This window comes from Rhinolophus sinicus, chromosome 1 (assembly GCF_057876585.1).
Source record: "Rhinolophus sinicus isolate RSI-liver-muscle chromosome 1, RSI-T2T, whole genome shotgun sequence".
Lineage (NCBI taxonomy): Eukaryota > Metazoa > Chordata > Mammalia > Chiroptera > Rhinolophidae > Rhinolophus > Rhinolophus sinicus.
This window is the reverse complement of record NC_142501.1, coordinates 57,691,805-57,716,544: the sequence shown is the minus strand read 5'-3', so window position 1 is coordinate 57,716,544 and position 24,740 is coordinate 57,691,805. Positions and strand designations below refer to the sequence as shown.

The 24,740-nt window shown below is 46.5% G+C and overlaps 1 protein-coding gene across 9 annotated transcripts; it reads left to right on the top strand.

Annotated features, from left to right (window-relative positions):
- Positions 1 to 135: 135 nt before the first annotated feature.
- On the top strand, positions 136 to 24,126 carry TIMELESS (timeless circadian regulator). Of its 9 annotated transcripts, none has more exons than XM_074325561.2 (31): positions 163 to 244; positions 7,978 to 8,015; positions 9,245 to 9,317; positions 10,667 to 10,816; positions 10,951 to 11,104; positions 11,225 to 11,339; positions 11,432 to 11,494; positions 11,778 to 11,879; positions 12,061 to 12,216; positions 12,460 to 12,593; positions 12,789 to 12,876; positions 13,172 to 13,348; positions 13,723 to 13,940; positions 14,507 to 14,610; positions 14,754 to 14,923; positions 16,325 to 16,459; positions 16,559 to 16,710; positions 17,386 to 17,483; positions 17,564 to 17,696; positions 17,800 to 18,001; positions 18,260 to 18,405; positions 19,034 to 19,119; positions 19,210 to 19,327; positions 19,421 to 19,503; positions 19,750 to 19,892; positions 20,088 to 20,271; positions 20,357 to 20,425; positions 20,550 to 20,668; positions 22,010 to 22,235; positions 22,362 to 22,457; positions 22,587 to 23,233. In XM_074325561.2, exons 4-31 carry the CDS (start codon positions 10,720 to 10,722, stop codon positions 22,658 to 22,660), a joined length of 3,642 nt encoding a protein of 1,213 aa, XP_074181662.2. In that variant the 5' UTR covers positions 163 to 244; positions 7,978 to 8,015; positions 9,245 to 9,317; positions 10,667 to 10,719; the 3' UTR covers positions 22,661 to 23,233. The 9 variants fall into 9 exon arrangements, with proteins under 9 accessions (XP_019597988.3, XP_074181661.2, XP_074181662.2 ...); XM_019742435.3 differs by having other exon boundaries at positions 189 to 244; positions 9,275 to 9,317; XM_074325559.2 differs by lacking the exon at positions 163 to 244 and adding an exon at positions 10,040 to 10,068 and having other exon boundaries at positions 7,986 to 8,015; positions 9,275 to 9,317.
- The last annotated feature ends 614 nt before the right edge of the window (positions 24,127 to 24,740 follow it).

The window sequence follows — 24,740 nt, the reverse complement described above, 5'->3', positions numbered from 1 at the left end:
TGATTTTTGTCTCAATGTAGGGGATCGACTCTAACAAAACAGTAATTGTACTCGCTTCCCTTTTCCTTATTTTATCACCAAACCCCCTGCCCGCACGAGGTCAAATGGACCAGCCCGGCTCGCCCCGCCCCACTCCGCACGCAGGCGGAGACTGGTCCCTCCGAGCCAGGTGGCGGGAAAGGCTGCGGCCGCGAGCTGGAGGGGCGCTGGCTCCCCGGGGATCCTGAGGACCGGCTGGGAGTGGGTGAGTGAGTGTGTGGATGAGAGGGGTGTTAGCGGCCTGCGTCCCTGGGAAGCTGCGGGACACTTGGGAGGTGCTGAGTCCCGTTTCCCGCCACACGTTTAAAGGCAGGGGGCGGGGCGCCCGCCTTAGGAGCGCACGCGCAATTCCCTACCCTGCGCCCACGGTGGATGCCGCGGCGGTCCACGCTCGCCCGGGATGCTTCCTCATTCACCCCGCGACGCTCTGCACATCTTAGTCTTCGCGCGGGGGTGGGGCAGTGATGGGGAGGGGCTTGGGACCCCTGAGGTAAAACAAGGCATTTTCACTTCGGAACGTCCCATCCAGTTCATACCCGAAAAAACAGGTGTGCAGCTGGGTGGTCAGCAGGAGTCGGAATTCACAGGTCGTTTGGCTTAAATCTTGGGTTTTTATAGAATGGATTTCTCATTCCTTTTCCTCGAGTATAAGACTTAAGGAAGATACATCCTCTGCGTCGGTTTGTTAGCTGGACCGTCAGTCACTAATTAAGCTCCTCCCCTTCAGTCTCTAAGTTCTTTGCTTTGCTCTTCGTGCTGTCCCGAGTTACCTTTATAAAAAGTCAATCTGATTGATCATTTCAGATTAAATTGAAAACTCCCTTTGGGCCGTCCACAGTCAGGCTTAAATCCGCAGGTGGGCACCCATGGCCTTTCACAATCTGGTCCTGGCCCTCTTCCTTTTCTAAAGGAAGACTCATTTTTTAAAGCTCCCTAACATTTTTCCTATCTCATACACTTAACTCCCAGGCACATGGAAAAGGTATATCTGCATTGGACTCTTTCATGCCTGGGTACCTCTGCTCCTGCCATTTCTTCTACTTGAAGTTCCGGCCACTTCTCTGCCAAATGAACTCTTTCAGACTGAGCTCAGTTGTCCCTGTGAAAATGTGTATTTCCAGCCCTCCTAGGCTAAAGTGGTCACTTCTTTGTGTTCTTAAAGTACTGCACCTTCACTATCAGTGGCACTGGTACAACGCAGTGAAAGGTTCCTGAGCTCCTAACATGTACTGTGAACTGTGCTCAGTGCCAAGTGGACAGAAATAAATAGGACAGAGTTCCTGCCCTTAAGGAACTCATGTTGCTGAACTCAATGATTCCTGATTTCAAGGAGTTTATATAATATTTTAGTGCCTTTTAATTGGGGATTGAGTTAGAATCACCTGATGAGCCTTTTCAAAACACACTTGTCACCCACCCCCTGTAAATTTTGATTCAGTTACTAGACTCTGAAAATTCAAAGGTGAATAAGAAACAGTTCCTGCCCTCGGAATCTAAGGCTAATGGAGGGAGACAGACATGTTCAACAATCTGTTTAAGTGTGAGGTGCAACATGAGCTGTAAATGCCATGATGGAAAACTGTTTACTGCACAAAGACACACCGGGAAAGTGATCCCTTGTGTGTGGAGAAATCAGGAGGAAGTGTCGTTTGGGCAGAGTGAAAAGATGAGCGGATAGACTCGAGATCGATGAAAGAAGGGCATTCCAGACAGAAGGCTCTCTTGAGATAGAAGCTTAAAGTAGGCAGATCATAAAGGACTTTGTATTGTAGGCATTGGGGGCCACTGAAACTTCAGTTTTGTATAATAGTGCATGCTAATGATAAACAATTCAAATAGTACTAGAGCGGAAGATAAATATTCTCCTACCCTAGACCCCCCCAGTTCTCTCTAGAGACACCCTCTATGAAGTTTCTTATGTATCCATTGAAGGGATTTAGGCAGGGTGGTTATATAGCCAAATCTGGTAACCATATTGTGGGTAGATTTAAGAGAACAAGGCTAGAGGCAGGGAAAGAGATTAGGGAGCAGTTGCCATAATCTAAGCAAGAGATACTCACGACCTGAAAACTCAGGCAGGAGCAATGGGGATGGAGGAGCTGGATAGGCGAGTTTGAGGAAGTAGAATTAGTCTGGGTCAGTGACCGGAGGTTATCTAGGATGACTCATTGGTGTCTTCTGTGAATAACTGAGTAGATAGTGTCGGTCCCTGAGAGGTCCAAAACAAATGGAGACAAACTTGGGAGGGAAGTTGTTCAATTTTGGACATGTTGAGTGTGAGATATCTGAGACAAAGGTATTCTATGAGACATATGCTATTCATTAGTGTAACACGAGATTGGCACCATGAGAGATCAGAGGGACAAGAGAACAGATTTGCTGGCTAATGGCTCCAGATGGTAGTTGAAGATGTGGGAGTGGATGCGTTGCCCAAGGAGGCTGTGTAGAGTGAGAGGAAAAGAACTAAAAGCACAGGCCTCTGGGATGTCAGCACTTAGGAGGAGAGAAGGAGCAGCCAATATGGGATCAAGGAAGGGTTTTGTTTTATGTTAGGTTTTTCTTCCCTAAGATGGAAGAGCTTTGAGCAACTCATATGGGAATGGGGCCAGCATAAAAGAAGGCTGGAACCACAGGAGAGATGAGGAACAACCTACTAATGGACAGAAAGTGATCAATCAGTCACAAATGGAAGGCTTAGATTAGAAGCAAAGAAGGCAGGGTGGGGGGTGGCCAGATGGCTCAGTGGGTTAGAGTGCGAGCTCTGAACAATACGGTTGCCAGTTCGATTTCCACATGGGCCAGGCTCTCAACAAGGTTGCCGGTTCAACTGGGATGGTGGGCTGTGCCCCCTGCAAATAAAGATTGAAAATGGCAACTGAACTTGGAGCTGAGCTGTGCCCTCCACAACTAGATCGAAAGACAGTGGCTTGGAGCTGTTGGGCCTTGGAGAAACACACTGTCCCCCAATATTCCCCAATAAAGATTAAAAAAAAAAAAAGAAGTCATGGTGGGCATTTGAAATATGTATGTTTTTAGGCTTGAGTGGCGAGAGTTGAAAGAGGTCATGTCTGATGACTTCAGTTGTTTCTAAGAGGAAGGGGGCAGAGAATCCAGGTGAGGTATGGGAAGTGGTGGAGTAAAGGGGCTTGAGGATAACTGTGAAAAGTTAGAAACAAGTGTTCTTTGGGAAAAAGAGGGAGGGGAGGAACAGTAAAAAGATTTGCTGGGCCAGGCTGAGGGCCAGGCCCTGCTCAGGATGAAAACTACACATTAGTTGTGTATCTCTATGCAGGATTGTTTGGGTTTCTCCCACACGTCTGAGTCAGGATTTAAGTCCCAGAGTCTAGAAAGCAGATGGTTTGCATTGGTCTGAAGTTGGGATCTTGCAGGGTGAGTGCAGTGAAAAGAGAAAAGATTGAGACCACACAGCTATTGATATGTAGTGCGACAGTAGTAAATGTGATCTTGCTTTGTGGGGTCCCCAATTTGATCCTTTTGTTCTTCAACGGAGAAATCTCCAGTGGCTCCCTGGTTTATGTTCTAAACCCTTGAATTGATAGACATAGACAAGGTTTTCCTATAAAGCCGGTTCAGACTCTGCTTTCTGTTGCTTTTCTGTTAGACTCATTTATTTGCAGTGGCTCTCTGCTTTTGCTCTGGCAGGTCTCTGCTAAATGCCCCTCCCCCCAGCAGCCTGAATCCTGTAGCCTTCGGAAGGTCCAGTTCTAATCACACTTCCTCCTACAAAACCTCCTTGGCCACTATATCCTGAAAAGAGCCCTAGTTTTTCAGAATTTTTTTTCCATATCACTTACTTAGAGCATGTACTGTCTTTTACATTGTTTCTTCTATATTTGGGTTTTATTTCTGTGACTAAACTTTTTTTTAGTACCACCACTGCACCTGCATGTTACTAGAAAAATTAAATTACTAGAAAAGTAACTTCTCTAGTTTTCTGTATGAGAAAACCATACAGAATATAGCCTTTGTTATTAGATTCAACAAACACTAACCATTAAATTGCTGTGGGATATTCTAAAAGCTTATCCTTTTTTTCTGTACTTATTTGGATGCTTGCAGATCAGCAATGGTCCCAAGACCATACTTTGAGAAGCACTGCTTGCCATGATTTCATTTAAACCTCCCCATTTATTTTCTCAATGTACTGATAAAGAAACTGAGATTTAGGGGCAGATGGTTGCTCAGTTGGTTAGAGCGCCAGCTCTGGGCAACGGGCTGCGGGTCCCACATGGGCCAGCGCACTGCACCCTCCGCAACTAGAATGAAGTCAATGAGCTGCTGCTCAGCTCCCGGGTGGCCAGATGGCTCAGTTGGTTGGAGCACGTCCTCTCAACCACAAGGTTGCTGGTTCGACTCCCACAAGGGATGGTAGGCTGCGCCCCCTGCAACTAACAATGGCAACTGGACCTGGAGCTGAGCTGCACCCTCCACAACTAAAATTGAAAGGACAACAACTTGACTTGGAAAAGTCCCGGAAGTACATACTGTTCCCCAATAAAGTCCTGTTCCCCTTCCCCAATAAAATCTTAAAAAAAAAAAAAAAAAGAAGGAAAGAAAGAAAGAAACTGAGATTCAGATTAAGCCACATGCTCAAAATCACCAACTTAGTACTGGACAGAACTGGAATTCAAATGCCAAATGTCATTCTGTTCAGACTACTGATTTCATACTAGTGATTTTCAAAGCTGGTTCTTCAAACAGGATTGGTTTGGGCAGTTTTTTGTTTGGTTTTATTTTGTTTTCAAGAAGTGAGTTAATTTTCTATTTGAATTGCAAGTGTATTTAATATTTTATCCTTTATTTTCCTTTGGTTCTTGCATTTTGAGGCCTATGAGTATTAATTTCAGATGAATATTGCTTCATCTGAACTATTTGATACTTCGCTGAGTGGGAAAAATAACATCCCCTTTTAAGGGTCCAGATCTGCTGCGTCTAAGATGTTTGACAAAGTTCTCATCTGTGTCTGGTGAAATGTGAAAATACAATGTAATTAGTTTTTTTCCTTAAAATCAGACTTATCACTTTATCCTGAGATTTTTGTCCTTAATTTTTTGGGTGTTTAAATAAGTGAAAATAGAATATATAGCAATTGTGTGGGGTGTTTTTTATAACAGCTATATCGAGGTATGATTCACATACCATAAAATTCACCTTTTAAAGTATACAATTCACAGAGTTTTGCAACCATTACCCACTGTCTAATAGAATATTTTCATCTTTCCCAAAAGAAACCCCATACATACCCACTAGCAGTGAACTCCCCATCCTCTCCTTTCCCCAGGCCCTTCGCAACCATTAATCTACTTTCTGTCTCTATGCATTTGCCTCTTCTGGACATTTCATATAAATGGAGTAATAAAATATGTGATCTTTTGTGTCTGTCTTCTTCCAGGGAACATAATTGTTTCAAGTTTTATCCATGTTGTAGCATATATCACTACTCCACTTTTATTGTCAAATAATATTCCCCTGTATAAATATACCACTTTTTGTTTTTTCATTAGGTGATAGACATTTGAGTTTTTTCTGCATTTTTACTATTATAGTGCTATGCTGAATATTCGTGTACAAGTTTTTGTGTGGATGTACTTTTCAGTTCTCTCAGATATATACCTAAGAGTGGAATTGTGGGTCATAGGATAACTCTGTGTTTAACTTTTTTTTTTTTTTTTTAATTTTTATTGGGGAATGTTGGGGAACAGTGTGTTTCTCCAGGGCCCATCAGTTCACAGAAATACTAGAGTTTGGGCCTTTTCAAAACTCATTTACTGTAGGAGATAAAAAAACAAAGATGAAGGCCTAGGGAAGGAGACCAAAGTAGACTGTAGGCTTTGAGAGAAGCGGTTTCTGCCTCTCTAGATAGAAGCAGGGAACAACACTGAGTTCGCCAGTCCACCTGCTTCATTATTTCTGAAGGAGAGCTGGAAAGGAGACCTGTGGGGATAGGAAAGGGGATGGAGGGGAAAACCTGGAGTACAGCAGTGGCTACCTTTGCTGTTTTTATTGAAAATGACCATTTTACCAAAAGAATGAAAAACAGTGACTACCTTTATTTTTAAATACAAGGTGTATCTTTACTAGTAATTTCTGAGATCTCTCATCTTCAGATCATTCACATTTTTACGTGGTTGTTGTCGTAACCATTCTATTTTACGTGCCCCTTTTTGAGTATAGACTTTTGAATTTTAGTTTGCATAATTTCTATATGTTATATTGTTTATTAATATTCCAAAGTTTTCCTAGCTGCTCCCCAGGTTTGGAATAGTTGGATTGTCTCCAGGTCTTTACCATTAGAGATAAGTTATCTAGAAACATCTTATTGCGGTGTTTGTTCTTTCTTTGAGTCTCTGTTTCTTCATCTGTAAAATGGAGGTAATTGCATCATTCACTTAGAACTGTTGGGAGGTTCAAAGTACAATAATGTTATGAAAGCATTTTATAAACTAGAGTGCACTAGGAAGAGGTACTGTTTTTGTTTTTGTACAAATGATTTCCGTTGTTTTTGGGGTTATTTTCTTGGTTTATTAAAGTCTCTGAAATGGGTTCACTGGTTCAAAGGGTATGACTTGAAATAATACGTTGATTCAAAATTCATTCATTCAGCAAATATGTATTACATGCTGTCTGTATGCCCAGCTCTGTGCTAGGCATGGAGGAATGCAACAATAAACAAAATAAAATGAAACCTTGTCCTCACGGAGCCTTTCTTTTGTTGGGCTGGTTTATGGCTTTTAGTATATAAATAGTATATAAACGTACACAACAGTGATTCCTAAGGGCCAGTCAGAGCAGCAATACTAGTCTATAATAACATTTCTGTCACTCTGAGGTGAAATGAGAAAAGTAGGGAGTTTTTTTCATAAAGGCTTATTTGTGCACCTTAAAGGAAAAGACATAGATGAGATTATATGTACTTTTTTAAAATATTCAACTATTTCTTTGATGAAACAGTGGTGTTAATAAATGTTAGTGGGGTTTTTAAAAAGTGTTTGTATTTTTTTCTTTTTAAGATTTTTTTGGGGAAGGGGAACAGGACTTTATTGGGGAACAGTGTGTACTTCCAGGCCTTTTTTCCAAGTCAAGTTGTTGTCCTTTCAATCTTAGTTGTGGAGGGCGCAGCTCAGCTCCAGGTCCAGTTGCCGTTGCTAGTTGCAGGGGGCGCTGCCCACCATCCCTTGTGGGAATCGAGGAATTGAACTGGCAACCTTGTGGTTGAGAGCCCACTGGCCCATGTGGGAATCGAACCGGCAGCCTTCAGAGTTAGGAGCACAGAGCTCTAACTGCCTGAGCCACCGGGCCGGCCCAAAAAATGTTTCTATTTTTAATATCCCTATTATCAGTCAAGATAAGATAGTTTCCCCAGTTTGGGCGGATATATACTTGAACATGAAATTACAAAGCATGGGAACCACTGATTTTTAATTTAATTTGTATTATGCATCACAACTTACAGTGTGCTTTTATGCAACTTAATTGAATTCTCAGAATACCATAACCATATAAGGGAGGTAGGGTAGGTATCTGTCCTTTCAGGTCCTCAGGGAACAGACACTGAGGTGGAGTTAGGGGTGCAAAAGGTTTATTGAATGTGCCTGTGATTAAAGAGGAGCAGAATTGGGGGCAGGGAGAGCCTCAGACCACAAGGCAGGTCTGACAGTCTCAGCCAACCCAGTGGGAAACTGATGCAAGGACTGTCTGGTAGAGGAGTCCTTGTTGGAAGGAAATGGCTAGACCCTGCCCCTGCGCTTCGTCCTTAGCTGGAGGCATCCTTAGCGGAGACTTAGCTAAGGCGAATCGCGGAGGTGCTGTCCCCTCGCCGCATTCTTTGCAGCTGAATGGCAAGCTCTTTCTTGAAGAGAAATCTGAGTGGGCCCCTCCCTCCCTGGCTACTGCAGTATCCTTTCCCCTATTTTTCAGATGTGGAAGCCGAGACTGACTTGGTGAAGAATAGACAGGTACGCACATGAAACCAGGACTCGGACCCCACCTTCTGACCATTGTACTATTCTTCTGTTACACCAAGTTATGTTTAAGAGTTTTTACTGAATGTCTCCCATGTGAAAAATTTAGTGCATTCAGAAATGCCTAAGATAATATTTAATAGAGGAGAAAAGATGTATTCTGGGTAATTAGAATGTAAAAACAGTAGTTCAGCGCTGGAGTAGGAAGTACATATAGAGTGTTTTGTGCCATCAGATCCTGTCCTGCTGTGTAGGCCATCAGGGGAAGCTTCACGGAGGAGTGGCGTGTAAGCTGGGTCTTGAAGGTCGGATAGGCTTAGAATTTTTGGAGTTAAGGGAAGGCAGCCCTTATAGAAAGAGGGACTAAACTGAGCAAAGGTTTGGAGAACTGGAGATGGCTCTGTGTCTTAGAACATGCATGTTTATGTTCCTGGTGGGTGGGGGTGGGGTGAGGGGAGATAGTCAGAGGAGGCAACCAAGCCACGGATCTAAGTAGCAGGTGGGATGGGTATGTGTGATGCAGATACTGATATCAGATTATAAGGCATTTAGGAGAGAAAGGTGAGGCCAGATAGACTAGGTGAGTAGCTTCTAGTTAACTACATGACAAGAGAGTGAACTGTTTAAGTTTTCTGTCCCTGGCTGATGTTTTAATTGTGATTCCACCAGGGAGGGCTGAAACACCTGAGAGTGCTTTTATTCCAGTTCTAACGAACAGGCCCAAGCCTGCCAGCTTGCTTCATGCTTCATGACCCCTGGCCTGGGAGCTTTACAATACGTCATCTGACCCATTTCTTCCTCTACTTTTCTGTTGCTCTGGTTTTGTCCAAACTGCAGGGGATTAGAACCTGGGTCTGTTACAGAACCTCTTCCCTTCTTACGTCTGCAAGGATGGCTCCTTATCTGCTTTCCCTCCCCCCCAATTTTGGTAGCCCGGTAACAGGTAGCTGTTACCGCTTGTGTTATTTTTGCCTTCCAGGTAAAGTGATGTGTAGTAGGTAGAGGATGCGTGCTCTGCGGGGGCCAATTTTACAAATATATTTAATCTTTACTTAGAATTGGTCTGCAATGGAGGAGGGAATGTGGGAGGATGTCAGGGAGCCTTCTAGACAGGACTGTCTCTGCTGTTAGAAGACTTTATCATTTCACCCCTTTTAGTGCCAGAATGTGATTCTGTGTCTTGTTTTGAGGAGGATGTGCTGACCCAGTATCTTTATATGCAGCTCTGCTGTCTGTTTTTGTCACCTTCCTAGGCTGCCACTTGGAGAGTACAGACAAGGAAATCCTTCAGTCTGGGTGGGTATGAGCGTGCGTGCATGTGTGTGCGTGTGTGTGTGTGTACGCACACGTGTATGTATACACCGGTGGTCTGTCTTAAAAAGCTGGATGTATCTTTGAGGAGAGTCAGAGATTACCCAGGTCTCAGGATCTGCTGGTCCCAGGAGAATGGGCAGTGAAGGAAAGTCTCCCTTCCACCTTCCTGGTCTTTCAGTGAGCTTTTTACTGGCTCACCCTTCCTGGGCTGAGCAGTCAGAAAGTAGGTTAGCACTGGGTGGGGGTAGAGGGATAGCAGAGCCTGGAGAAGTAGACCAGTTACATAAAAGCCAGGAGATAACATCAGATATTAAACCTTAGTCCTTTGGGCACTACCTGTTTCCTGTAGGGGGTACCTCCATGGAGTCAGGAGCTAGAGGTAGGTACGCAAAAGGTCTTTTTAGAAGAAGCTGCCACAGCTAAGAGCAGTATGGCTGACTGTGCCAAGGAGATAAGATTGGGTACTATTGCCAATTTCCCAAGGAGCAGGGTAGCGAATGTAATGTTTGTGTGTGTCTGCATTATAGTATCAGGTTCTGAAACATCCAGGGTTCTGGCTCTGTTCTTACTTGATTCTCTGATGATGGTTTAGGGATCTTAATAAAAAGGTAGCATGCTTCAGAAAAGGAAGATGGTTCTTCTGGGAAGAGTGACAAGGAAATTAACCAGTTCCTATTTATTTTTTTCCCTACACGTTCTATTAGATGCTGGTTTCTAGAAAGATTACCAAAACGTAAGAGTAACTTGGAGGAGGAGAGTGAAGGAGCCTTCTCTATACATCCCCAGTGTCTCAGACGCCTCTGGGCTCCTAGGAGAGATCAGATTCTAAGTGGAATCACTGTATGTGAAAGTTTTCTTACTCCTTGTGGTATATAAGAGCTGTAGCAGTGAGGTGCGCAGGCTGTGGGAGGTGGAGGGGGGCTGGGGCTGGCAATTTTAAGGGAGAGGGAAGCTCATTCACAACGCACTTGCTCCAAAAGGCTGCAGAGCTCTCTGAGGGTGAAAGTGGCAGAGTGGATGCCTTTCTCAAACCAACCTTTCTTTCTACTAGGTTACCTGGACTCTGAAACAGACTATTTCTACAGTTTCAGACCCAGGTTAGAGCCTGGGGCAGGTGCTTCATTCTTAGGCCTGGAGCCTCTTTGGTTTTGAGCAGGTAGAAGTCTTCACTTAAAGCTTTCCCAGGGATTGGAAACAGCACTTTCAGTTCTGACGGAAGTGAAGCCCTTTGAGGATCTTGTTCAGAATAATCTGAGCATTAGGGCCCTGTTCTTTCCTCCTCTCTTTCATGCGGAGGCCCCTACATTTGTTACTTTTCCCTGTCTCTGCAGGCCTTGTCATGTCTCCAAACGCCTTACCTCTCTACTGCCTGGTCCACTGATGTATGGACTTGTTCATGATGAATTGTGAACTTCTAGCCACATGTAGTGCCCTTGGGTACTTGGAAGGCGACACTTACCACAAGGAGCCAGATTGTTTAGGTGAGTGCCTTTTTGAGGAAAGACGTAAAAAACGTGCTTGTGTTGCATTTCTCAAACCATGGGTATGAAAAGCATGTGGATCTGGGTGGCGCTTCTTCCAGGGTTCTGTGTAAGTATTTATTCTGTCCCTGAAGAGAGTGTGAAGGATTTGATCCGCTACTTGAGGCATGAGGACGAGACGCGAGATGTACGACAGCAGCTGGGGGCAGCCCAGATCCTGCAGAGTGACCTTCTCCCCATCCTTACTCAGCACAGCCAGGACAAGCCTCTCTTTGACGCTGTCATCAGGTTGGTTCCTCAGCCTTTTAACTTCTACCGTGTGCCAGCCTTTGGGGTTTGAGCTGATCGGTTTCAGTGTTTGTGTGTGCTGAGGAAACTTAACTTCTCCCTCCTTCGTGGTATCTGCAGGCTGATGGTGAACTTGACACAACCAGCCTTGCTCTGTTTTGGCAGTGTGCCTAAGGAGCCGAGCTTCCGGCACCATTTTCTGCAGGTGCTTGCTTACCTGCAGGCCTATAAAGAGGTGAGGTTTTTCTTCAGAATCCCTGGGGCAGAATTTGGGGAAGGAGAAAGAATCCGAATGCGTTACTTAAGGTCCATTCCCCTCTTTTGTAGGCCTTTGCCAGTGAGAAAGCTTTTGGAGTCCTCAGTGAAACCTTGTATGAGCTGCTGCAGCTGGTGAGGGACTCTCCACTTTCCAGGATGCAAGGACAGTTAGCACCTTGCTGCTCGTCCGGGCAGAGCGCCGGGCTGGGCATTGTCAGCCAGGCGGAGTTTGGACATATGGCCCCAGTCCTTGGGATCGTAGTCCAGTCCATTGTCTGGATGCCTCGGGGCCGCTTAAAGTCTTTTCTTTCTTTTTAATCCTGATTCTCCACTGTACCTTGGTGCTCCAGCCGGGGTAGATGCCACCTGCCTTCTACAGGGAGTCTCTTCTTCTAACCCTCCTTCTTCTGACCAGGGCTGGGAGGAACGGCAGGAGGAAGACAACTTGCTGATTGAGCGGATCCTGCTGCTGGTGAGAAATATTCTCCACGTCCCCGCCAACCTTGATCAGGAGAAGGTGAGCGGGTCTTGGGTTGTCTAAGTTCTCGTGCTAGGGTAGGTTGCGCTGCCCCTTTTCGCGTTTCTATCCTCTGACAAGCCTGGGGGCAGGAACTTTGGTCAAGGAATGAGGTGGAGAACCTCCAGGCAGGGCGCCGAACTGACTCACCTCCCTTCTCCCCTCACCACTCGCTGCTCAGAGGATCGATGACGACGCCAGTGTCCACGACCAGCTTCTCTGGGTGATTCACCTCAGTGGCCTGGACGACCTGCTCCTCTTCCTGGCCAGCTCGTCCGCTGAGCAGCAGTGGAGCCTGCATGTGCTGGAAATCATCTCCCTTATGTTTCGTGACCAGGTGTGACCTTGGCCTCTTGCTCCAGTCCCTTCACCCATGTACTTTTCCGCTGTGCAGCCCGAATTTCTCTTATAATAATGGCTGAATTCTCTGGGGGAAAGGTGGGTAACAGAGTAACCATATCTTGAGTATGGGGTCCCATCAACAATCCTATTTCAGTCACTCTTTCTGTCCCCAGCAGGAGTGAACTCAGGATAAGGAATGCCCATCCTTCTGACTATTCTCTCCTTGTTCAAAATCTAGAACCCTGAGCAGCTGGCAGGAGTAGGACAGGGACGCATAGCTCAGGAGCGGAGCACAGATGTGGCAGAACTGGAGGTGTTGCGCCAGCGAGAGATGGCGGAGAGGAAGACTCGAGCCCTTCAGCGCGGCAACAGGTGCGTGGCAGGGAGCTGCTCTAGCCACGTTCCCATTCCTTAACTATAGAATACTGAGGGCTTGGGCCAACTTCTAAGACAGTGGTGACCGATAGCATTCCCAGTTGTAACTGTCTGATGTGCTGATGAAAGACAATGGGGGTAAAGCTTCTAGAGAAATGAGGAATAATCCTGGATGGTTTTTTTTTCCTGCAGGCATTCTCGATTTGGCGGCTCGTACGTTGTCCAGGGGTTGAAATCCATTGGAGAGAGGGACCTCATCTTTCACAAAGGTCTCCACAATGTGAGTATGCTCCCATCTGGGGTGGGGACGCTGTATTGTGGAGTTGGGGGTGCCTAAGAAGGGTAAGTGTCTCTGAAGGTAAAGCTTCTCTCTTTGGGGGCTTACAGAGTTAGGGACAGTAGGAGAAATAGAGCCTCTGGCATTGCTGTCTTTATCTCTATCTTTGCTTAATACCAGAGGGAGAGAACTTTCTAAGAGTTTCTTTTGAGTAAACTACAGAACCGGGGATGTGGAAAGAGTTGCAAGGGGAGAGTGGTGGTTAGGAGTAATTCTAATCCCCAGCCCACACCCCTAGCTCCGAAACTACAGTTCAGATTTGGGAAAGCAGCCCCGAAGGGTGCCTAAACGTCGCCAGGCTGCCCAGGAGCTGTCCATTCAGCGCCGCTCTGCCCTCAATGTGAGACTCTTCCTCAGAGACTTCTGCTCGGAGTTCCTGGAGAACTGTTATAACCGGCTTATGGGCTTGGTGAAGGTGAGAGCCTAAGGATGGAGTAGAGAGGTGATGGGGCCCGTGGTGGGTAAGAAGGGCGACCTGAGGAGGAGCCTATGGGAGGCTGAGCCTGGAGTGTGGACTAGGAGGTGGGAAGGGTGTAGGGCGCCCCTAAGAGATGATAAGCATGTCAGTAGGGGTGTGGGTTGTTGGCATGACCAAAATGTCTCGAGAGAATCACCCCAGAGGAAGGGGACAGGAATGTGGAGAGACCTGGGGAGAACCAGAAAGGGCTGGAAATTGTGGATCCTAGAACATTGTTACACTGGTGTTCAGGGTCCGCCCTGTCATCATAGGGCAGGAGGAAATGAGAAGCCCGAGGTCATGGAATGGTCTTTTTTCCCCCTGGACGTTAGGATAACCTGCTTCAGGAGAAAGCTCAACAGCATGATGAGACCTACTACATGTGGGCCTTGGCTTTCTTCATGGCCTTCAACCGAGCGGCCTCCTTCCGGCCAGGCCTGGTGTCTGAGACCCTCAGTGTCCGTACATTCCACTTCATTGAACAGAACCTCACCAACTACTACGAGATGATGCTGACTGATCGCAAAGAAGCTGCCTCCTGGGCACGCCGGTAAGTGGGCTGAGAAGTGGAGTCACAGTGGGCGTCTCGGCCAGGCGAGGAATCTGAATGCCTGAATTCTGGACGGCACTTTCTTTTTGGTTTCAGGGTTAAGGTGGTCAGGCCGGGGAGCGAGAACTGGCTGGGTCATTCTGTTTTGTTTTAAGATTTTTATTTAAAAATATGGCTAACATACAACATTATATCAGTGTCGGGTGCACCATAGTTGTTCAACATTTATACACCTAAGGAAGTGATCACCACGATAAGTCCAGCAACCATCTGACACCGTACCACGCTATCACAATATTATCGACTGCATTCCCCATGCTGTATGTTACATCCCCCAGACTTGTTTTATACCTGGAAATTTGAACCTCTTATTCCCCTTCACCTCCTCCCCGCTTTTTAATTTTTCAATTACAGTTAATATTCCATATTATATTAATTTCAGGTGCACAGCTGGGTCATTCTGTTTTTGACGGCACTACTTTTTGGGGGGAGAGGGGACGCAGAGGGGTGGTACTGTTTCCATGAGCCTGTATCCAAATTAGCCTCCTCTTTCCCTCATCTCGCAGGATGCACCTGGCTCTGAAGGCCTATCAGGAGCTGCTGGCCACAGTGAATGAGATGGACATGTCCCCAGACGAGGCTGTGAGGGAGAGTAGCCGCATCATTAAGAGTGAGGCCTTGGCTTGCTCTCTGATCCCAGCCTTCCCCATCTCTAGACCAACATCTCATATTTTCCAGTCCCAACTTCACCCACCTCCTTTTCCCAAACTTTCCAGACCGGTCCTTCCAATCCTTTCTCTTCCCCATTTCTAGACAACATTTTCTATGTGATGGAGTATCGAGAACTATTCCTGGCACTATTTCGAAAGTTTGATGAAAGGTTCCAGCCCCGCTCTTTCCTTCGTGACTTGGTAGAAACCACCCACCTCTTCCTCAAGATGTTGGAGCGGTTCTGTCGGAGCCGTGGGAACCTGGTGGTGCAGGTACTGGGCCGCCGCAGGATGTGGAAAGCGCTGGGAGGGCAGGGTGGAGCCCCAGCGCTCCTTCTCACATTTCCTGTGGCTTAAGCTGAGCTGTTAGAACTACTCGGAACTAGGAGGACAAGAAGTTTGTTGGTGTTGCCGATGTGAGTCCACTATAGTCTCCTTCTTTCCTTAGAGTAATCCCTGATAGGCCATAAATATCCTAATTCATTGAGGAAACATTTATTAGACGAATACCTACTATGTGCTAAGCACATAGAGTATGAGGGCTCATAATTTTAGAATTCGGTAATTGTGCTGTGATATTTCCTGGTTATGCTTCTGAAACACTGTAGTGACATGGAAAGAGCCTTAAATTAAAAGTCAGAAGGTGTGGGATTTCATCCTATATTAGTTACTGTTAGAATAACTCAAACTGCTCATGTCGGTCTCCAGATTCCTAAAGTTGATTGTAATGTCTCTCCATGAGCCTGAAATGAAATAATAAGTGAAAAGTCTGACACGAGAAGAAAAACTCAAGGAATTTGTATCCTGGAGACACAGGGACTCTGCTTTGTAAAAATTTTCCTAGGATTCTATTTGTCACAGCTTAAAATTTGATCTTAAAAGAGGCAAGTAGTATCCATGAGACTTTCCTGAGAGGTATTTTTACACTCAGGGCTCTATTGTATCATGTTGACTATGTGTCAGACGATATGTTAGGGTTTTCTTGTAATCCTCACAATAGTCCTAGGACCTAGAGTGGTTAACGACTTGTCCAAGGTTTACCAGTAATTGGCTGGTATCCATAACTTAAATCCAGATCAGCTGGATTCCAAAGCTCACACCCCTAACCTGTGGGGTGCTTAATTATAATTTCCTTGAATAGAGTCTGAACCTTAAGGGCTTCATAGTTCATCCTATTTGCCCCCCAAAGCCTATGCTTGGGGGAGCAGGGCAGGGGTACTGACTCTCACTCTCCTGCTTTTCAGGAGAAAAATTTGTAGGCTGTATTTACGTAGTGCTTTGCATTTTACAAAGCCTTTTCTTATAGAATTTCTTATCCTTATAGCAAATCTGTTCATTCTATAGATTTCTGCTTAAGATAATCACTGCTTTTGGGTAATCTCTGACCCCCAAGAAATGAGTCAAGTGCTGTCCTGTGTTTTGCCATGGCATTTTATGCTCAGGCACATTCTAGGTCTTATCCACACTGAAATAGAATTTACCTGTCTACTTACCTGTCTCCCCCACAAGACTTTAAGCTCCTCAAGGGCAAGGATTTGCTTCCCCATTGCCTTTGAGTAACAGAGTAGTCACTCTGTGAATGTCTAATTCAGACATCTAATTAATTGAGAAGACATTGATGGGGAAAAGGCCTCCTTAGCTCTCCTGCATCCTAACATAGTTCTTTCTCCTTAGAACAAACGAAAGAAGAGAAAGAAGAAAAAGAAGGCCCTAGATCAGCCCGTTGCTGCTGGTAATACCCCACATAGTCCAGGGGAACTGGAGGCTGTGTGGCCATCCCTGGCCGAGCAGCTACAGTGCTGTGTCCAGGTAGGTAGTTGCAGAAACTCAGTTTTTCTTGAGGGTAGTGCTCTAGGGTGGCTGTCTGGGTTTCCCTCCTCTGTTCCCACAGCCTTAATCCCTCTCTAGGATCCTGGGCTCACTTTAGACTCCATGGTTCCCTTTGATGCGGCCTCAGAGGTGCCAGTGGAAGAGCAGCAGGCAGAAGCCATGGTGCGGATCCAAGACTGTCTGCTGGCTGGCCAGGCCCCACAGGCCCTGACCCTCCTTAGGTCTGCCCGGTAAGAACCCTGCCCACCCATCATCCTGGATCCAGCTCCTGGGCTTGGCGGGCAAGGGAAGGCTTTTACTGTGGTACAGGGTTCTCAGTCTTCAAAAGAGCGAAGTCTCATCAGAAGCGCTGAGACTCTATACCCAGTACTGAGTCCTGGGGAGTTATGGTCTATCAGGGAGTTTTGTTTTTTGACAAAACAAAAACAGCATAGTTAATTGGTGGGGAGGGTCGGGGGGAGATAATTCTATGAGCAAAGATAGCAATCATTAACATTTCAATGAGTTATCATCTAGAGTTTTTTTCTCTGTGTTATAGATAAACATATATAAACCTTCTTTTACAAAAATGAAGTATTGCACAGACTCATTCATTTATAGTATTTTTTCATTTCTCAATATATCAGGGGCATCATTTCTCATCAGATAAATTTCTGTGATTGTTAAACCATTATGTGAATCTGCACATTTGTTCAACCATATGTAAAGTGTTGAGATTGTTTGCAGTTTGTTCTTATATGATGTTCATTGCAGTGTGACTTATGAGGGAAAATTTCCCTTTGCTTCATCTTTGAGGTAACAGTTTACATTCTGTTTCCGACTGACAAGTCTAAAATTCCTTCTGCCACTTCAAATTATAACTCACATTCCTTATGGTTAAAGCCTTTTTTCTCTTTGTGTTCCAGGGAGGTGTGGCCAGAAGGAGATGTGTTTGGCTCTCAAGACATTTCCCCAGTGGAAGAGATCCAGCTGCTGAAACAAATTCTCCAGGCCCCGCTTCCCCGTGAGTCTCCATTTCCTTCACATCTCTCTCCTAAGTCTTCTCTAACACCAGAGACTCAGTAATCTGCACTCTCTCTGTAGGGCAGCAAGGGACAGAGGAGCGAGGGGCAGAGGAGGAAAACGAGGAGGAAGACGAGGAGGAGGACGAGGAGGAAGAATTGCAGGTGGTCCAGGTGTCAGAGAAAGAATTTAACTTTCTGGACTACCTGAAACGGTACAGGCCAGGAGGACCGAGGTTGTCCCACCGTGGAGATCGTGGGGCTGTGAGGATGTGCAGGGTCTTAGCTAACACCCTCTCCCTCCTTGTCTTGGTGCAGCTTTGCCAGCTCAGCCGTGATCCGAGCCTACGTGCTGCTGCTGCGGAGCTACCAGCAGAATAGTGCCCATACTAACCACTGTATTGTCAAGATGCTGCACCGGCTGGCCCATGACCTCAAAATGGAAGCCCTACTTTTCCAGCTGTCACTCTTCTGCCTCTTCAATCGTCTGCTTAGTGACTCTGCCGCTGGGGCCTACAAAGTGAGGGGATACTAAGAAATGGGGGTCTGGAGGCATAGAGGATAAAGGGCACTGAGTGGTATCAAGGGCTGAGAGATGAGAGAACGGTGAGGACGTAGGCAGGCAGGCAGGCTGAGGGAGCTGCCTGGGCGGGGGGGACAGAAGAGAGAGGCTGCGTGAGCAGGGGGCATCTCGGAACAAGTGTAGGCAACGTACTTAGAGGGCCAGGTTTGTGAGACATTTAGGCCAGAGGCCTCACAGCAGCCTCCCTCTCCTCAGGAGCTAGTGACTTTTGCCAAATACATCCTGGGCAAGTTCTTCGCATTGGCTGCAGTCAACCAAAAAGCCTTTGTGGAGCTGCTGTTCTGGAAGAACACCGCTGTGGTTCGAGAGATGACAGAGGGCTATGGCTCCGTGGATGGCGGGTGAGCTCAGGGATGGGGAAAGATGGGCAATAGGGGTGGGTGACGTGGTCACAGAGTGTCAAAGCCGGAAGAGCTCGCAGGTTAGTTAGTGTAACCTTTCTTTTCCTTTCATAGGTGAGAAAATAAGCCCCGAAGGCGAAATGCTTTACCTAAGGTCATCCAGGAGAGGAGTGGGACTGGAGCCTAAGTCTCCTGTCTGCTCTAGTTTCCTTCTCCAGCCTTCATGGGGAGTCAGTTGGGAGTAGGGTGGCCCCCCTCCAGGGAGAGTCTATATCTTCCTGTCCCGGAATGTACTGGAGAACCATAAGGATTCATCAGAATATTTGGCCCCTTTCTCTTAGTATCTCAGCTCTTCTCCTTTCACACTTCTCTTTTTTTCCCATAATGGTCTCAGTCCTTGCAGTGTCAGGTTCCATAGATCCAACCTGGAAAATCTCTAAGTTTGACTTTTGGGTTCTTAAGAGGGATGAGAGTGAGGGGAAGGTGGCACACTTAGGCCTGTGCTGGCTGGCTTCTTCGAGGCACCTGGGTCATCTTTCTTATCCCTTTTAGAACTGACCAGAGAGGGCCTTTGGTCTCCTCTTTGTGCCAACAACCTCTACGCTCTCCTTCCCCTTCCCCCATTTAGATCTTCTAGTCGCAAACCCCCTATGTGGAGCCCGGAGGAGGAGGCCCAGCTTCAGGAACTGTACCTTGCCCACAAGGATGTGGAAGGTATGAGGCCTTGAGAGCTGAAGAGTTTATGAGGAGGGCAGCCTGAGCTCCAGGACCCCTCTTTACTGCCTCACTCCTCCTCCCCCTCAGGTCAGGATGTGGTGGACACCATCTTGGCACACCTGAATACTCTTCCTCGCACACGCAGGCAGGTCATCCACCATCTGGTACGGCTGGGACTGGCTGACAGTGTCAAGGACTTCCAGAGGTAGAGAGAGGCACATGCTCTGGAGGGAACTGAGATGGGGAGTCCTCTGTTCATTGCCTCGGCCCCCTCTTGCACTGATACCTCCCTAAACAGGAAAGGAACCCAGATTGTACTATGGACAGAAGATCAGGAGCTGGAGCTGCAGCGGCTTTTTGAGGAGTTCCAGGACTCAGATGGTAAGGGAGGTAGAAGCTCAGGGAACCTCTGCGATGAGAGCCAGGCTATCCATTGCTTTCCCCTGCCTCCTGTTCGCAGGTAAGGCTATCCCGTCCCTTCCGTCCACTTAGTGTATTTGTGGTATCAGTTTTGAGTGACTCAAGCTAACCTCTTTCCAAAGACGTCTGATTTCCATTACTGCTCTGATTTCCTTTACTTCCCTTTCCCCTACTGCTCCTGGGTATTCATACTTTCCCTCTTTATAGATGTTCTGGGTCATATCATGAAGAATATCACAGCCAAACGCTCACGGGCCAGAATAGTGGATAAACTGCTGGCTCTGGGGCTGGTGGCTGAGCGGCGGGAACTATACAAGAAACGTCGGAAGAAGTTGGCACCCTCGAGCTTGGTAACCGTCTTCCTCTCGTTCTTCTGGCATGGGCCCATTCTCGCTGAAGTGCTCCTTAGAAGTAGCCCACCCAGATTCTTCCTGCCTCAGGCTGTTCTGACTAGGTCCCTACAGTGGGGTGGTCAGGAACCAGAGGGCACCACTAAGTTCCTCATCTTATCTCCTTTTTTCATTTCCTACCTCACTGAATTTTAGCCTAATGAAGAGGAGTCCCTGAAAGATTTTTGCCAGGAAGGCATGGAAGAAGAAGAGAACCTGTCAAAGGAAGAGAGTGAAGAGGATGAAGAGAAAGAGGGGGGCTCAGAAGCAGAACAAGCCCCCCAGCAGGGTAGCTCAGTTCTTTCAGCTGAAAAGCTTGGGCAATGCCTGCATCAGGAAGGTGAGGCCTTGGGCTGGGAGAGGTGTCTCAGGTAGATGAGGAGTTGGGTGTATGGGCCAATTATAAGTTTTCCTCCTTCCCTTAGGCTTTTCTGCTCAGCTTCTATGGCTCCAGAACTGCCTGATTCGAGCAGCAGATGATCGGGAAGAGGATGGTGAGTGGGTAAATGATGGTTTCAGGAAGACTGGGGCACTAGAAGCTGCTGAAAATCTGGTCATGGGATAGATAACCAGCTATTTCCTCACATCTTCACCGTATGACTTTTGACCCTGTTCCAGGCTGCTCCCAGGCAATTCCATTGGTGCCGCTGACAGAAGAGAATGAAGAAGCAATGGAAAGTAAACAATTTCAGCAGCTGTTGCACAAGCTCGGGGTTCGGCCTCCTGCCTCAGAGCAGGTAGATACACCAATTACAGTATCAACCATGGCATGTTGGTGCCATTTCAAAATATATCTCCTCTTCATTGCAATTGCCATTTCTCTCCTCATTTCCTGTCATTGCCGACCCAGGCTCCTGCAGCAGCTGTCATGCTATTCTTCCTGTCTGCAATCTCCCCTTCTGCGAAGTCCACCCATGCTGTCCCCTGAGTTATCTTTCTAAAAGATAGCATTTTTTTGTATCTTTTAAAAAAAAATTTTTTATTAGGGAATATTGGGGAACACTGTTTTTCCAGGATCTATCAGTCATCCTTCAATCTAGTTGTGGAGGGCGCAGCTCAGTTCCAAGTTCAGTTGCAGTTTTCAATCTTAGTTGCAGGGCATGCAGCCCACCATCCCATGCGGGAATTGAACCAGCAACCTTGTTGTTGAGAGCTCGTGCTCTAACCAACTGAGCCATCGGCTGCCCCTCTGGCAGCTCAGTGGCAGCTCATTGTCTTCAATCTAGTTGTGGAAGGCGCAGCTCACTGGCCCATGTGGGAATTGAACCGGCAACACTGTTGTTCAGAGCTTGCGCTCTAACCACTGAGACGTCCAGCTGCCCCTCTAAAATATAGTTTTGATTATATCACTCCCCTGTCCAGAGCACTTGATGGTTCCCCACTGTTTGTAGGACAGAGTCCAGAGCCTCTGCGTGGTGTAACTGACCTTGGCCAGTCTTTGCAGCCTCACAGCCACCCCACCCACACACCTACCTTACACCGTAGTTGTCCTGGATGACTCCATCCTCCCAAGTCAGGCTTTTTCATGCCTCTAAGTGGTCAATCATGTCAGTCCCTCTATTGGAAGGCTCCAACCGCACATACACACACACGCATCACCCATCTTCCTGATGATCCTCCACCCAACCTTTATGAGTCATTTCAGTTGTCACCTCCTCAGAGAAGCAGTCCCTATCACTTTCAACGCCTGAAGCAAAAATTATCACTTTGGCAGCTTTAATTTGTTCATTCCCTTGGCATCGTCCCAATCCTATGGTATTAGACTACATTGATTCTTTCTCGCATTAGATTGTGAGTTCCTTGAGAGCAGGGATTATATCTGATTTACCTTTTTAAATGCCCAGGATTCATTCATTTATTCAATTAACAACTATATTTACTGGGGACCTCTGAATGTAGTAGTCACCATGCTGGGCATTGGTCATATATTGGATAAATAAGCAGTAAGTATAGTTCACAGCCCTGTGAATCTTCACCAATGCAGGGTCATATTTATTCAATGAGTAATAACAAAATCTGGTGTCCTAGAGGCTGGTCCTTTTCCATTGCTCTCATGTTCAACTTCTCTGCCCCTGTAGGAAACCTTCTGGCGAATTCCAGCCAAGCTGAGTCCCATCCAGCTCCGGAGGTTAGCAGCTTCTTTGCGTCAGCCAGAAGAAGAGGAAGAGCTTCAGCCAGGGCCAGACCCTAAAGGCCCTGGAGAGCAAGGCCCCGAGAAGGAGCACCAAAAACAGCACCGAGCGCAAGCCCTGATGGCCCTCTCGTTGGCCCGAAAAAAGAAAGCGGGCCTGGTGTCCCCAGAGGGTAATAGAAGGGCCTCTTAGCTATTGAGTACCTACCATGTGCCTCCGTGTTGATCTAGAAGCTGATAGAGTATTTTGAGAATATGAGGGCCCAGTTCCCTAATTTTATGTCTCATGGTCATTGCAGAGGAAGGTGGGAAAGAGCAGCTGAAAGTGGCACCCAGGAAGCGACAGCTGCTGGACAGTGATGAGGAACAGGAAGAAGATGAGGGGAGGAGCAAAGGTAGGGAATCTGACCTACCTTCTAACCTCTGGCACCCTTCTCTTCAATCCTGGGGATAGATGCTACCTCCTCCTTCCCCTTTAACATATATAGATAGTCTTTGTCTCCTCACCCCTGTCATTCCCACAGCACCAGAGCTGGGAGCTCCAGGAATCCAAAAGAAGAAACGGTTTCAGATTGAGGATGAAGATGAGAATGACTGAAGAGCCAGAAGCCTAGGGGTAGAGAACAACCTGTTTTTAGGTAGTGAGTTGGGAGAGTCATACAGGACCCAGGAACTCCTCTTACTGGACAGAAGCAGTAGAGTCCTAGGATTCTCCATGGATTTAGGGTCCAGGAAGTTCAGGCAACAGTGTTGGACCCCTCTGCAGTCACTTCTGCTTCTCCCATTTTATCAGTATGCCTCAGTAGCTCTTAGGAGACTTACTCCACTTCTTCTAGGAACCATTTATTTGGGTTACTAGTGCCCCTTAGCAAATGAGAGGAGTGAGTGAAATACAGAAGGCCCCTTAGACCCCTCTTATTGGTCTGTCCCTTTTGGCTTTCTACTGGAGGTGGGTCACAGCCCCAGTTGGGGAACTTTGTGATGTGACTCTATTTTTAAAAGGCGCACCAGATGCTTCCATCCTCATTTTCTTTCCTGTGTTCACCCCCTAGACACCAGATTGAGCCCAATTCCTGCATTTGAGGTGGGGTTGGGGTGCAGTGCTCTACAGATGATACGTGTTTCGTATTGGATTAAACGTGTAAAATTAAAAGTTGCCAATTTGATCTAACTTGCCAATCTAAGTATCCCAGCCCTCCACCTGCTATGTTCTTGGAAGAAGAACTTTAACTGTTAGAGTTAAAAGAGACCATCAGCCTTCCCTTTTCTCCTGCTTTCCCTAAAGAAGACACAGAAAAATATTCTCTCCTGAAGATCCTTTGTCTAGGATAAATCTTTAGGGTGACAACAGTATAGCACAGGAAGAACTAGGAGCCGCAAAGGGAGACAAAGCCAGTTTGTCAGCATGGGGCGGAGAGGACAAAGTCTAGGCAAAAAGGAAATGGGTAAATGTTACAATTGTCATGTACTTCCCTGTTCTTGGAAATCATCAGTTTTATGGCTCTTGTGTTGCCAGCTAAGGTACAGTAAAGGTGAGATTCAGAATAGCCATTCAGATCAGGTAAAGGGTGCGTTACTTTGATATCTTGCTTTACCTTCCACAACCTAGAATAAACGTGTTTGGTTTGTGCTTGGTATTGAATTAAACATGTGAAGCCATGTCTAGGGTAATTGAAGGTTTCAAGGACTAAGACACTTCCTAGCTCTGACCAGTCTTGGTGTCTCTTCTTCCCCCACTTCCCAACCTGAGCACTGCTTTTTTCCAGCAGGGCTGTTCCTGCTGAGCCACCATGATCCAGGTTGTGTTGCTCCTTTGCTGTGTCTTGCTGTCCCCAGTGACTGCCTTTCTAAAAAAAAAAAAAAAAAAAAAAAAGTTGCCCCCAAAGGGCTGACCTTCCAGCCCTCTTTGAAACTTCCAGCCCCAATTTCTTCTACTTTCTCTTAAGTATAGACCATTTACTGTGATTAGGCACAAGAAGTATTGCTATCCTTTTCCATTTATTTACCAAGTACTTTTCAAATATTTAAATAAGAGGAATAAAAAGCTATTCATATATATTTGTATCACAGCCATCTGATTTCTCCTCACTCTATGTCTCCCTGGGTCTCTGTCTTGCAACTGGAATGACAATGTAGGAGGGAGAGGTAGGTAATGTCAAAAGAAAACTTGTGCTATTGTGTCTGATAACTGGACAACTCTGATCAAGCTGTACATGTGTCAGTTCACGTCCAGGAAGAAGACGCCCAGGTGGAATTAGAAATGTAAGATATTTATTGGAGGAAATGCCGTTCAAGGATAAAGGGAAGATAGAACAGGCATGGATTTGGAGGGTATGGACAGACAGGATGACAGACACCTATGAAAGAAGAAAGGGAAAAATTTCAGTGCTGCTCTCAAAATCTTGGCCAGGCTGGTAGTTAGCCGCAAGCAAAGATTACTTGATTGAGGAGTCTCATATCTGACAGGCATGGGCTGGCCCTGGTACCTTCCACCAGTCATTGGCTCAGAGCAATCTGGAGAGAGTGACATTGCTGTGAACTCGGCAGAAGATCCTAAGGAGTAGAAGCCTAAGGCTGTCAGCTGAATAGACTCCTCATTACACGTTCTCTTGAAGGAACATCTGAGCGGAACACAGTACAAATGTGAAAATGTTTGCCACAATCGGGTCCCTTACTGA